This window comes from Oryza sativa, chromosome 5 (genome assembly GCF_034140825.1).
Source record: "Oryza sativa Japonica Group chromosome 5, ASM3414082v1".
NCBI classification, from domain to species: domain Eukaryota; kingdom Viridiplantae; phylum Streptophyta; class Magnoliopsida; order Poales; family Poaceae; genus Oryza; species Oryza sativa.
The window spans coordinates 6,156,616-6,170,710 of record NC_089039.1 but is presented as its reverse complement, the minus strand read 5'-3'; the positions used below and the strand labels follow the sequence as shown (position 1 = coordinate 6,170,710).

Below are 14,095 nucleotides of genomic sequence, written 5' to 3'. Positions count from 1 at the left end.
TAGTAGTAGAGTACAGTGTCCAGTGAGTAGTACTAGTACTGTTGCTACTGGTAGTAGTAGTAGGAAGTAGTAGGAGTAGGTTTTGGAGGGTAGCGTAGGAGGCTGACATGTGGGGGCCATGCCCTTTGTGATGTGTAGGACAGCAGGGCATGAACTGGGAACATCTTTTGTCGGTGTACAGGGGAGATTCGGAGGAGTACGTTGTGTGGGGTTTGGATGGATGGATGGACGGACGGATGTGGCTCTGTCACTGCGCGTGTCATTGATCAGTTTTGTCGTCAGGCTTTGCGACCGAGCCATAACTTTTTTGAATCGCCTTCTCACTCCAGCGTTGTTGGAGAAATCTTAGCGCAGTAGCAGGGATTTTTTTTGTTTTTTTAGACCTTTTATTTCTAATTTTATTAATACTAGAAAAAAGCCTGTGCGTTGCAACGGATGAATGCTATTTTAGTCGTATTATTGTTAATTTTTTTATCTAAATAGTATATGTGATTTTTATTTGATAGTATCGATATCTAATTTGGAATCCTTATTTGGATGGTGGCCATATCATGTACGGTGCTTTCTTATCGCCTGAAAAGAATTCTGAAGCAATTAGGAGTATGACTCTTGTCTTAAGTTAGCATGCAAGTTTTTTAAAAAGACTTTTTATATGACTCCTTATACAGACGAGGTACCAAAAATATCGAAAAAACATTTTTAATTTTTAAAATAGTAGAGATTTTCGTTTGATTTAAGTGTTGTTATATATTTTCTAATGGGTGAAAAGGAGTTTGTTGGAGCAATTTATATGTTATGCTTGCATACATACAATGTTCTTTGTTGTTGCTGGCCCGCTGCATACGTGGGCAACGATAGAGTCGGATTCACAGTGCCCACTACATGGTGACGAAGGACGGATATGGGAGGATATATAAGAGTCGGATGACAGTAAAAACCAATTCAAATACGGATGACATATCAAAGTTCTCAAAAAACATATTCAATTTTTATAATAGTAGTGAGATAGAGATATAGAGATAAAGGTATAGAATATCCAGTTTGGGTGTAGGCAATATCTTGATTTAATTTCATATACTGATGCCATGATTTTTTCTCGATAATCTACATGGAAAGGAAACAATTTTATTCAAGGAGGATTATAATCATTAATCCACATGGACCAGGAAATTAATCTTGTGTTAGTAGCACCAGCCAATAGCACTGCCGCATGTATAAGACACCTATCTGTGCCACTACCTGACCAAGTGACAGCCATCTGATTAATTAAATGCAACAGTAATCGATCAAAAGCTCTGGTTACGGAGGAAATCGACACGGACTCACGTCAGCCAATAGGAGACGACGTACAAAATATATAGGCAAAAACATTTTAAACTTTTATAATAGTAGATAGATACTTTTCTAAAAAATATTTTCAAATTTGAACCTTTTCTTGTTTGGTATGGCCAAATAACTGTCACACCACGCAGTGATGGCCTGCCACGCCAAGACCTCGCCATGCCAATCAACGCTTAAGCTTCGGTTTTTCAAAATATTTTTTTTAAAAGTCTAATAATAAAATTTTAAAAAATAAAAAAGTCTTAAAAATGAAAAAAATAGTAGCAGCACTTCTAGGTCTCAACAAGAAGCCCAAATCTTCACGTAGAAAAATGCAAATGAAGCTCTCGTTTTTAGATTGACCCATCACCAAAACTTTTTCCAGGCCGGTCTCACCGAGGAAATCACTTTCCTCTCCTTCATTCAACTCCAACCTGCACCGCTCTTTTCCTTTTTCTCTCACTTGGCTTTCTTCTACGAAAATCACTCAGCTCCCATGGCGGCGTCCCACCTGCCCCCTCCTCTCATTCGACTCGTGGTGCAGATCTGATGACGGCTCTTCTTCCCTAATCCTGTGTTGCTCTCCCCTTTCCCCATCGTTGGCGCCGCTCGCCCTCCCCCGCTTCGCCTGCGCCGCATGGGAGAAGACGCCACGGCGGCAGTAGCGGGCGCCTCTCCCTTCCTTCTCGCCAACGGATTTGTCGACGGCGACACGACAAGGAAGTTGGTGCTACAGATGGGTTGGTGACGAGTGGCGGGGTAGAATTGGGCATGGCGATAAGCTTGGCGTAACAACGAGGTTTTTTTTAGATAATGGATTGACAACAACAAGGTTAGGCGACAGATTTGCCACATCATTTTCCTTCACCGTCGCCATCTTCCCTTCTCTTCTACGGGTGGTGATGGCTTCACCAGCGACCGCGGCTGCCTCGCACGAGGCGCAGGAGCATCGCACGGGGCCACACCTTCTCTCAACTCATCGCCGGACTCATGTCTCACCTCACCTGACAAACCCAGACAAAAAACACGTGTCTCACTTTGGCTACGCAGTCTTTAGGTTAGTAGCCGCACATGCGTACGAGGAGGCGAATCTCCAATGTGGCCTGCTGAGGCTGAACGCCAAATAAGTGCCCTGTGAAAGCCCTTATGGGAATCAAGTACCTCACTCCGGTCTGTACTTGTGTTTCTCTTTATATAGAAGTTGTACTAACTTTATCCTAAAATACTTTCTGCCGTCTCTTTTTAGGATTCAAACTTCGTCTCTCCATTTTAAAATTTATCTCTTTATGATTCAAATTTTATTTTAAAATAGTTATCACTATAAAATTTTTCCCGTTTCACCTTCAATCACAATTCCACTATCAAGCATAGGAGTACATCCTATTATTTAATAAAGGGTATTATAGTTTTCAGTATTAAACGTTAATCTATCGTAAACAATCTTGGATAAGTATCATGAGTCGAGGGAGTATTTTGAATTGAATTTCATAGAAATGATAGATGTATGCGTTATATTTTACATTTTCTAAGGATTTTTTTACGCTATTTATATATGTTGGAATAACCTACTACTCTATCTAAAAAACTGATCCTAGCTACAAATTTTGTATTCTCAAATGTCTATTAGAATTGGGTTTTTTATAGGATGGATAGGGGTAAGAATGTGAGGTTTGGATGGACGGACGGATGTGGCTCTGTCACTGCATGTGTCATTGATCAATTTTGTCGTCAGGATTTGCGACCGAGCCATAACTTTTTGAATCGCCTTTTGAGTCTATCCAACATTGTTGGAGAAATTTTATGGGAATTAAGTTCCTTGCTCCCTGGTACAAAATTATAGGGCGTATCGTAAATCTTTAAGAGAAAAAAGGTAATTTCACAAAATATTTGGATCATTATGTCACAAAATTATAGATTAAAAAATTATATCATAATCTAAAGATTTAAAATATCGTATCGGAAAACTACATATGTAACATCATTTTTATTAAAAAAAACTACATATGATTTTTTAATCTCAATAGTGTTATGGATATCAACTCTAAAATCTGCAGTTCATTAATAATCTAATCACTGAATCTGTAGTTTTATGATACAATACAATAAATATGTAGTTTTCTGTAAATTTAGCACTAAATCTATAGTTTTGTGATACACATATTTAAATCTATAGTTTTACGATAGTTTTGTTTAACTATATGTAGTTTTATGAAATTTACGACGTTAAGTGTTTTGATAAAATAGTTCGAGTCATAAGTTATTTTTTTCTCATCTATATCTTAAATTATTGAAAATGATTCAGCTTACTCGCTAGTGGTATTTTCTCTTTAGCGTTTATGCCATATTTTACACTGAATTTGGTAGAATTGATATATGCATTATAACTTACTAGCTACTTACTACTACTAGTTATATGGATAAAATCTCTTATAACTAGGTAGTAATAGTATGTTGAAACTTGAAAGCACCTAAGACTAATTTGAACATCGATATTTAAATTTCAAGAAAATAGTCATAAAAACATTTTTGAACTTTGATGATGGTGTTATCTATGGATATTTGTTTTTCTCATTTTAAAATTGAAATAATGAAAACAGTTTACCTTTGCTCACTTACTGTATTTATCCTTTGTGTTTCTTTTTATAAAATGTTTCCTAGCATTACAATTTACTACTATTTACATTTTTTTGTAAAAAACTTTCACTATTGACATATGTTGGAAACATCTAGGACAAATTTAAATATCAATATTTGAAATTTCATAAAATAGTCATCAAAATATTTTGGAACTTTGATAATAGCGTTATCTATTATCTAAAAATTAAAGCTTAAAATGTGACTTGTCTAAAGAGAAAAATGTTATTAAGTAGAGTAAACCATTTTTACTAGTTCAGGGATAAAATAAGTGTACTAATAGTTTAGGGGATTAAATGATCCCGGAAGTAAAATAAACTTTTTTCTATTTTTAAAAAGCCTTTAGCACAATACTTCAAAATTGATTACCTTAATGAGCTAAAACAAAATTTCCAAATATTTAGAAACCACTGGATAAACCGGCCAAGTTAAAAAAGATTTGAATTGATCCTTAAAAAATTGTCAAAATTTGTCTGATTTTTTTTAAGGTTTTCATCGATAATCGATCAATTATAACACCACGGTTATCATTGAAACCACCGGGGAGTAGTATTCACCAATCGGTCACATTTTGAAACCCTGTTTGTTTGCCACAGGGGAGTTATGTCTGCATGGCGCGTACTCTGAACCTTGTGCTTATGCAATGGAATTAATTATCATTAGGGTAGCTATTGTGTTTATTGAAGACACAGCGAATCACAGATGTGAGCTACGGAATATTAGCACCCCATATTCCTGTAGATATATACTGTAACAGACACCATTAGGGTAATTTGTCGAATTTGTGACCGACGTCAATGTTATGCATATGTAATACGGAGGATGTTCATTATGAAATTCCCGTCTTGTTGAAGAGGATAACAATGGTACACCCAACACCGAACTTCTTACGTGCGGAAAAACGAGAAAGATGGGTTGGGAACTCAATTGAACACAGCCGTTAGTGCCCAATTCTTGCAGATGAGAGCTACAAAATGGCTAAGGTCTCCCGTTCTTCAGCTCTCCTTTGGTATTATGGGCCATCCCTTGTCAAAAGCTGCAATGCTAGCTTCATCCCGGATGCATCCTAACCCTAACAAACAATGTAAACATGTGAGATGTCTGAACCAATGTAGTTTGGTCGCCATGGAGAGGTGTTGTAAATGAGACACACAGCCTTTTATGGTGCCCTTCACATTGTTGTTATTAGAAAAGGTTTCTCTTCTGACAATTTAATACAGTATATGAGAACGTTTCTCTACCTTCATTAATACAACGCGAGCAACACTTGATGGTTCCCAAAAAAAAAAGAGATGCTAGACACCGAAAAAAATTAGAGGGATGTCATTTGTTCTACTGATCTTGTTACTCGTGCCAAATGACTATAGTTTGTAACTTTGTATAAAAGGAATGAAAGCTGATTTATATGTTCATTGGATATGGTCATGTTTGAAGCAAGAGATGATCCACCTGTCTGGAATGTGGAAAAATCTAAATTGTTATATTTTAGTGTTTTCTGATATATTACATCGACCCTCTCATGGGATATATATAGAAGTACATAGGAGATAGAGACTTGGAGTACAATACAAGAAAGAAAGAGTAGATTTATCTCTAGGATTCTATCTCTAGAACTCTATTTTATCTCTAGGATATATCTTATCTCTATATTTGTATTTTACTCTTATCTCTAACTAACATATTCATACTTCTAACATGCAAGATGGAGGCTATCTTTTGCTCAGTTCAAGGAAGCGAACATAAGTAGCTTGGGCTAAATTCCTCATGCTTCTCAATCCTATAAACTGCACCATTTATTACGCCACTGTAATTTGCATGAGACCTATTGCAGTTGGTAGCTAACTGTACAAATCTTTACGAGCGTTTGGCCTGAACATTCATGGACATATATAGGGGGGGGGGGGGAGGGGGGGTCATAAAAAATGAGGTGGCCCTCTGTATGACGATTACAGTGGCCATGTGTCCATACTGGCTTCGAATTGCTATTTGATTCTAACTGTCAATTTTTCGGCTTTCTTATTGAATGCTCCCATATGTCATTTTTAGATATCTTCGAATGGAAGTTAATTCTGGATTTATTCATTCTCACCCAGAGTAAGTTTAATAACGTAGACTATAAATGCACGCTAAATTATCTGAAGATAACTCTGTAGATAGATAGAGTATATATGCAATAAGCAACTCCTAACACAAGATACGTAATTTGCTAGCATGCTATCCTTCAGAGCTATGAGGTCGTGACATGAAACCTGTATGGTGCATTTTGACACGTATGTATATAGTCCAGAATTTATCGGCAGGCAAGTTATTATGTTGTTGAAGACTCTTGAGGTACAAAACAATCAGAACTATGTGGTTCTTGGTCATGCACTTTAGTGTACTTTCGGCCTTGACAGTTTCTGTCGTTTTTTCTTGTAAACTTTATTTCTTCTGGATATATTCGGAGGTCCTCCTTCAGCCTTCCCGGCGAATATAGTGTTGCAACCATTAGTGCAATTGGCTGAATCGGTGTGATCGACATGAGGTCGTCAGTGATACATGGTTTGTAACAATAGGGAAATCCTTTACTTTTTTGTCTGGTCAAGATATTTTTGGTACATACTATAACTTTAACATAAGAATGCTGTGTAAACCACAAAACTTCTCACTAGTGGAGCGTTTAAAACCGAGCAACATCATAAGAGAAATGCAGTGGCCAAAGACTAGGAAATACTGACATTAAACATGCTGGACTCAAGAGATCATTCGAGCATCAGTCCTAAGGCCAGCCCTAACCCAAGACACTAGATATTTGTCTTTTTATAGTAGTGAGTCAGCACCAGTTTCCAAGGTCCAACGACGACAGCAGCACTCACTATAGTGATAACGGGATTTTCTCTCATAGTGACGGCTCCTGATCCATATTTGGAGACCACTCGATAAACCAGCCAAGTTAAAAAAATCAAACTAATTAAGATTTAAACTCTTGACAAAATTTATCTAAATTTCATCGATTTTCATCGATAACCTCTCAGTCATCATTATTATCGATGAATACACTAGGGAGGGTTATTCGTCTACTGATCACATTGTGAAACCTCTTGTTTGTTTGACCGGGCAAGAATTTGTCTAGTGAGCTAGCTGTAAGGTGGTGACATATGTTTGCATGCATGGTTTGTATTGTGAAGTATATGCAAGTGCAATGAAGTTAAATTAGCTGTAGCCGGCCGGTAGGCTAGGTATATATTGTGCTTATTAAGGACACATTAATGAAGCCCAGATTTGAACTAAGAAATGGTGTTAGCACGACAAATTCCTATACATACTGTCAGAAAATACCATTAGGGGTAGTTTGTAGATTTTGTGGTGGATGGTAGCGTTATGCATCTAATATATGTGTGCACTAAGAAATTCCGTTCTCTTGTTGTGATAACAATGTTATGTCGAACTCCAGATTTCTTACCACTAGTTGAGTGGTGAAGAAGGACAAGAGCAAAAGTAGCCGCAGACTGGATCGAGTAAACTTGATGTGTGCATTTGTGCAAGAGACGAAAAGCAGTGGATTCCAGGGTATTTCCTTGCACACCAGAGATCCAAAATGGCTATCCCTCTCATTTTTAGCTCTCTTTTGGTATTACCGATCATCCCTTGTAAAAAGCTCTCTTCATCCGGATGTCTCCTAACCCAAAACATGTAAAATGAGATATATATATCTGCACATATATACTCCAGTTTTTTATTGATTACTGCACCAACTAGATTGATCGCCAATTCAACATGCATGTAGTGTTTTTTTTTCTTAAAGAGTCTTAGAGAGGTGTTGGAAAGGAGGTACATGCGTGCACAATCTTCAGTCTTTTATATGTGTCATTCTAGTTGTTGTTACCACTACTCCATCTCTTCTCAATCTTAAATAAATGAAAGCTATTTATCTATAACTTCCATTAATACAATGGCAACAATGTTAGCTAGCTAAACCTTTCATAAGAAAAATGAAAAAAAGAGGTAGATAATAGTGTCTTTGATTTGTATAAAATACATAAATGGGCTCAGTCCCAAATGAGGCAGCCAAGAAGAAACCAAATTAAAGGAGAGAGACCAACTAGCCACCACGCTTACGCCCAAATCCAATACAAACGGTCGGATCTCTTTTTCTTCCTTCCTCTAGAAACTTCCTCTGCCCTTGCATATGCCATTACACTAGCTTGCTTGTCTAGACCACTCAGTCACTCAGACTATGTTTCCGTTCAAAGGCACCCACTGCAGAAGGCCTCGACTCTTTTGCATATATGCAGGCAAGACACTAGTAGAGGCTGAGGTGGAGTTTCATGTAATTCAATATTATGCCTCAACTATTCAGCTGTTTGGGAGGATTGAAGGTGTTTTTTTTTCTAATTTCAATGAGCAGAAGGTTTAGTTGGATCTATGTTCTTGATACCTCTCAATCCTATAAACTGAGCCATGGATAACATAATGCCTTTTTCGAGGGACCTATCTTGCAGTTGATAGCTGACTATGCAAATGCTTACAAGAGTTTGGCATGAAAATGATGGACATATAGAGGTTGGGTGCTATCTGCCATAGCAACAGTGGTGGCACTCAAACTATATATGGAGAGTTCTCTAGGGAGCCAATATTAATATACCACTTAAAGTGGCCATGTGTTAATGCTGGCTTTGAATTGCCATTTGATTCTCATTAATTTGTCAACTTTTTTATTGAATGCCCGGGATTTTGTCGACAATCTTCATGCAGATATTAATTTCCACTTATAGTTTTTAGGATCGTAGGAGAATGAACGACTTTGATCCATAGGATTTTTTTCCTATAGAGGTCCCTTACCAAAGGATTCGAACTTGTTAAATTCTACAGGAATGCATTTCTATGCCTCAATCTCATAGCATTTTAAACATGTGCTCTAACCTAATTGTTTTTCTTTCCTTTAAGAAGTCCGATACAAATTCTCTCTCTAATATAAGTAGCATATAATATAATTTTTTTTTTATTTTTTCTATGAGCCAACCAAATATATATTCTGACTTTTGAGTAATTTATGCGGTTTTGTTTCATGTAGTATTTAACATGTGATATTTCAATCATGCGCTTTTTCTATACCTACATTTTTACATTCTTGCTTCCTCAACGACTCCTTATTCATTCTCACTAAGGGCATGTTTGGAAGTCCAGTTTCCACCCAAAACTAGTTTAAAGTTCCGGCCCGAATTATTGTACTGGGGAGGGGATACAAAATGGCTTTGCTCTGATGGGAGTGTAATACACTAAATTTTAGACCGCTTCAATCCATTACACTCAGGTAACTAAGATCGCCTCAGCAAGTCAGCAGGCCACATTTTTTTATTATAAATGTCGAGTCCTCTCTCATTGGCTCCTCCGTGCTGTTCTCCGATTTGCTCAGCCATGTGTTCCACGGCGACCCTCCTCTATACCCTCACCTTACTCCAAGCCAATTCAATCCATGCTATTGGCCTCATCCTAGACTCTCTAGTGCCCTAGATTCTCACTAGCTTGCTTAGTACCACCTGTGTCGTGTAGTCCTAGTCCTAGATCTGCATTGCCAATGTCATTGTAGCCTCACTTCTCATCACCAGCATCATCCCATCCTCGATCCACATGTACAATATCATCTCGACATCTCTTCAAAGATAGGAGTCCCTTCGATTTGTGATATTGCATAATTGGGCCTTAGGCTCAAATGGGCAGACAAGAAGAAACCAAAAAGAGAGACCCACCACACCTAAATCCAATCCAATTATGCGGATCTCTTCTCCTTTTTCCCAAGAATCCTCCATTGCTTCCTGCGCTGCGATGCTGGCTTGCTTGCCAAGCCATGGCATCGCCACAGTTCCATTCACGTCAGCCAGCCGTGAATGGAACTGAATCGCCACAGTTCCATTCAAGTGCATAAAATTGATGCAAATTGGTCACTGAATCGGCATACGAAGAGAATGAGATTTAATTTACAATGTTGAGATAGAAATGCACCTAAATGTTCATTTGAACATATACAATTCAATCAGGAAAGCAACCCCAATTCATTGCACATGGTATTCTAGCGTACCGAGTTGGTCGATTTACTGGATTGCTGTGAAGATATGATAGGTGTAAAAATCAGGATTAGCCTCTTGACAATATGATTAATAACCGAGTAAGTTGAAAACTTTATAAAACATAAATGGTATCTCACCTTTAGCAGACTTGAACCTTTAAGCAAAGCTAGTAGAACTGCAACTCAATCCTAGCAAGTAGCAACATGACTGCCTTCCTCTCATCCTCTGGATAAGGCTAGCCTACATGAAGGCCATATTTATAGCATCTCTAACCCTGTATTCCAAGAAATCTATATATATTTTGAAACCGAATTCATACTGAAATTTGTGGTTTGAGCTCGTTAGGTGTACACCAAATTTGAGAAACGTGGTGTACTTTGCCCAGCATCCATTGGGTAAGACCTTTGTTTTTTATTTCAATCAACAGAGCTACTGGTTAAATATTTTCAAATTATTGAAACTTTGCAAATTCAATCATGATGGATACTGAATACTTTCTGACGTAAACATGCCCTTGCTGAAAAAAAACAATGGCTCCTACGTTCACGTGCACGTAAACCCTCCACGGCTTAACGTACGTCTCGCGTGCAACGACATTATGAGCAGTGAGCATAGAATGGGTGTGGTTTCCTGACGTAGGCGTAATTGGTGGTGCGTAACCCATTCACCAGTCCATCCTGCGCTCACGTACGCGTAAACCGTGCACGGCCTACGCGTACTGGGTGGATCGAGATTCAGGTGGTGTCTACATGGTTCACGCCTACCCGTGGAACGCGGGCGTAAACCATTCCATCCTACGCTCGAAAGCTTTAAAAAAAGGGTGCACATCGAGCCTACACATATCTTTGGGGAGGGAGAGTATTATGTTTACGTCTGAAATACCATATTTACTCTCCAAATGTAAGGTGTACCTAGATCGATATATGTTCACCATGCAGGGAAGGGGGAGTGATGGATTGTGCTGGGCTCCTGGCGTGCTGCGTCTACACAGTGACACAAATACGATGATACCATCGTCTTATTGCTCCTCCCCGTCGTCTTCCCTACCACTTCTTAGGGGACCTGTGTATTCATGTGAATTATAGTTAGGCCTATTTAGGGAAGCTTTCAGTAGCTACAGCTTCTTCTAGAATGTCATGCACCAAACAATCCAAATTCTCGCATATATTCTCTGGCATAGTTTCTCCAAAGAATCTCAAGCCCCCTCCAATAGAGCCTTAGCCTTAGAAACTTTTCACAAATGTGTACACTACTGTACTACATGAATTAAACTGTTTTTTTTTGGTTGAAATGCTCCGAAAGATTAATGCATGCAGGATGCCTGAAAAGTTTTGAGGCTCCAAATGCCAGTTTGGTACTCTGAACTCTGCAGGGTAGCCTTCCCGTGTAGCCTGTAGGCAATGGTAGCAACTAGCAAGGCACCAGCTTTCCAAAGAGGCTGGAATGCAAATGCAATGGGACAAACAATACACGACGTACTTAAGTATACATTACTAGTATGGCATACAGCAGAGAGAAAGCTCGCCATCTTTCTACTTGGCACAATCTTATTGTACTTTCCCGTTTTCACTTTCACCGAGTAAATTATCATGGCTAGGAGGAACACAGCCTTTTCATCATTAAAAGAGGCAGGAGGAGCAGATCAGCTCTACAACTCCACTCCAGACTCAACTCCTAGAACTAAATTTAGAAGTTAGAACTGTACCAAACAGACCCTTAGATCTTAGATCTGTAAAGTAACGCAACTGTGTGGATAGCCTGAATTGCTCAGTAGGGAGTATTAGTAGTAGTATTTGCAGTGAAAACCATACGTGTTTACGGTGAAAACAGCAGTGACGGGCCGGCATTGAAGACGATAGGTCAGGAGGCAGCGGCGGATGGGGCGGCGTTTGTTTTCTTCTTGCATTGACGCCCATTGCCTGAAAATTCCAACTCCATGTTCCTGAATTCAGAGACAATTTGCACCTTTCCTGCTTCATGCTCTTGACTTTTGGTAGTGGTACAGTTTTTGATTATCTGGTGAACCTTCTATTTCAATTGCATCGTTTGTTTTTATAGATCACATAAGAACATAACAGGAAGATGAATACACATAAAGTTAACTGATTCTTCAGAAATATGCTGTCTCTCAATGCTCCAACGCTACCAAATGGACAGGTGATTATTATCACTGAAAACACATTAAGTCATAAGCCACAACATTTTCTGATACTGCAAGTTTATCATTCTTGAACATCATCATGATTGATGAGTGGCACATGAAGCTCACATCACACACGATTATAAACCATAGACAAGCGTTGGTATCTTTTCAGTGGTGTACACACAGGATATCTTACTGTGGGGTAGAATGATCTTTCATGTTGGCTTCTCGTAGCTGTTTTGGTCTCTGAACTCTGATATCTTACCTCTGATCATCTCCGCCACATGAGGCTGCACAAACATGTGTGTAGGGTCAAGCATGTGCAGGATGAACTTGTCCGAAGCGGGCATTGAAGCATTCAGATTAACAATGAACTGTGCCATCGGTACATCGCTGGAAAAAAAAAGGATTTATGAGTTGATTGTGCAAACTACATAGAGGTGAAGAAAAACGAGCTAAATTTTATCGATTGTAAAAGGACCTTACCAGGAGATGAACAACCCCTTTATTGCATTAACCATGTTTCTGCTCTTTGGAGAACAGAATGCCACCTGATCATTTAATCAGCAAACCACACAGCCATGTCAGTGGAGAATCAGAAGTACTGGAAACCTTCCCCAACAATCAGACTCTAAAACAGTGATGCAGTGATCTTTTAAAGCACGGTAAAAGATTGCAAGTGAGGAGATAATGGAGATAGAAACCTTACTGCCTTCTAACAAGGATAATTATGAGATGAGATCATATAATGAATGACAAGCATCCAACCTAAATAAGTTATGCTTAAATTGCTTACTGCTACCACACAGGTACATAATACAAAGGTGTGAGCTATGCTTGAAGAGGCAATAAGTTTAAATCATACTCCACTACCGAAAGTTGGTAACTAACAAAAATATGCAAAACATTGTAGTGGCCAGTGATTGTGCTCCCGTGTCCAGGGGCGGATCCAACTTGGGAACTTTTTGGGGAACAAACAAACTGATCTAGAAGAGAAGCTAGGGTTAACGAACGAACGCAAGCAAATTCTAGTCCCGATGGGAATGGGGGAGAGAGAGATGAATCAGAAAGAAAGAGGATGTGGATGCTCACCATGATCCTCTCCCCTGCTCTGCTCGCCCGATGGAGATCGCCGGCCACGACTCGTCCCGGCGGCGCAAGGAGCGGAGGAGAATGCTCACAAGTGTCAAGACTTGCAGTAGTATGTTGAGCTTGCTGTACTACAATAGTTAGATTGGCAGTTGAACATTAGTGAAGTAGTAAGGAACATGATTGAACTGAAGAGCAAAAGAGCGAACTCTTCTGAATACAAATATTTCACTTGAATCAAATTATTCGTATAATGTCATGTGGGTTTTGTACAAGAAACCATACCGGTACAGTAGGCTGTGACGGCTGCCGCGCGACGTGGTGCTAGCTGGACGGGCGGGGCGGCGAGGCGATGCGGCGCGCGCCGCCGTCGGAGAAGCCCCGGTGCCGGGCGACGCGGTGCTGGGCCGGACCGGCGGCGGGGCGATGCGGCTTGAGCACGGGCGGCGCGCGACGGCGGCGTCGGCCCGGCGGCGCAAATCGCCTGCAGGGCTTCGGTCTCGCGAGAAGGGGAACGGGAAAGAAACGGAATAATTAATTATTTGCCACTCTTACATATGGTGATAAATAATTTGCCACTGGATCCACATGTCATAGACACATGAGGGCCCATATATCATAAACAGCAAGTGGCAAATAATTAATTGACACATCTTAAAAGTGGCCCAAAGTTAAATGTCCCGAAAGAAACAGCCAATCGTTTTTTTCCGTAATGGCATAGGCGGTAATTTTTTCCCCTCAAAAGCCAGTAAAAACAGGGGTATGGACTGTTTTTGGATTTGTACTAAGAGCAAGGTTAATAATACAGTTGACCTGTTGGCTATAAGGTTTCTTATAGTATTTTCTCAGCCTACCCATATAA

At 39.4% G+C, this 14,095-nt stretch overlaps 1 protein-coding gene across 2 annotated transcripts; it reads right to left on the bottom strand.

Annotated features, from left to right (window-relative positions):
* Positions 1–12,144: 12,144 nt before the first annotated feature.
* LOC4338052 (general transcription and DNA repair factor IIH subunit TFB5) lies at positions 12,145–13,760 on the bottom strand. Of its 2 annotated transcripts, none has more exons than XM_015782829.3 (4): positions 13,519–13,760; positions 13,237–13,364; positions 12,631–12,695; positions 12,145–12,537 (listed from the first exon to the last, which is right to left on the bottom strand). In XM_015782829.3, exons 2-4 carry the CDS (start codon positions 13,237–13,239, stop codon positions 12,360–12,362), a joined length of 246 nt encoding a protein of 81 aa, XP_015638315.1. In that variant the 5' UTR covers positions 13,240–13,364; positions 13,519–13,760; the 3' UTR covers positions 12,145–12,359. The 2 variants fall into 2 exon arrangements, with proteins under 2 accessions (XP_015638315.1, XP_015638314.1); XM_015782828.3 differs by having other exon boundaries at positions 13,237–13,359.
* Positions 13,761–14,095: the final 335 nt, after the last annotated feature.

Bases quoted from the DNA above. Each gene is read 5' to 3' on its own strand.
- LOC4338052 (XM_015782829.3), bottom strand. The intron at 12,538-12,630 runs GTAAGGTCCTTT...TTTTTTTTCCAG, and splicing joins AAGGGGTTGTTCATCTCCTG to CGATGTACCGATGGCACAGT.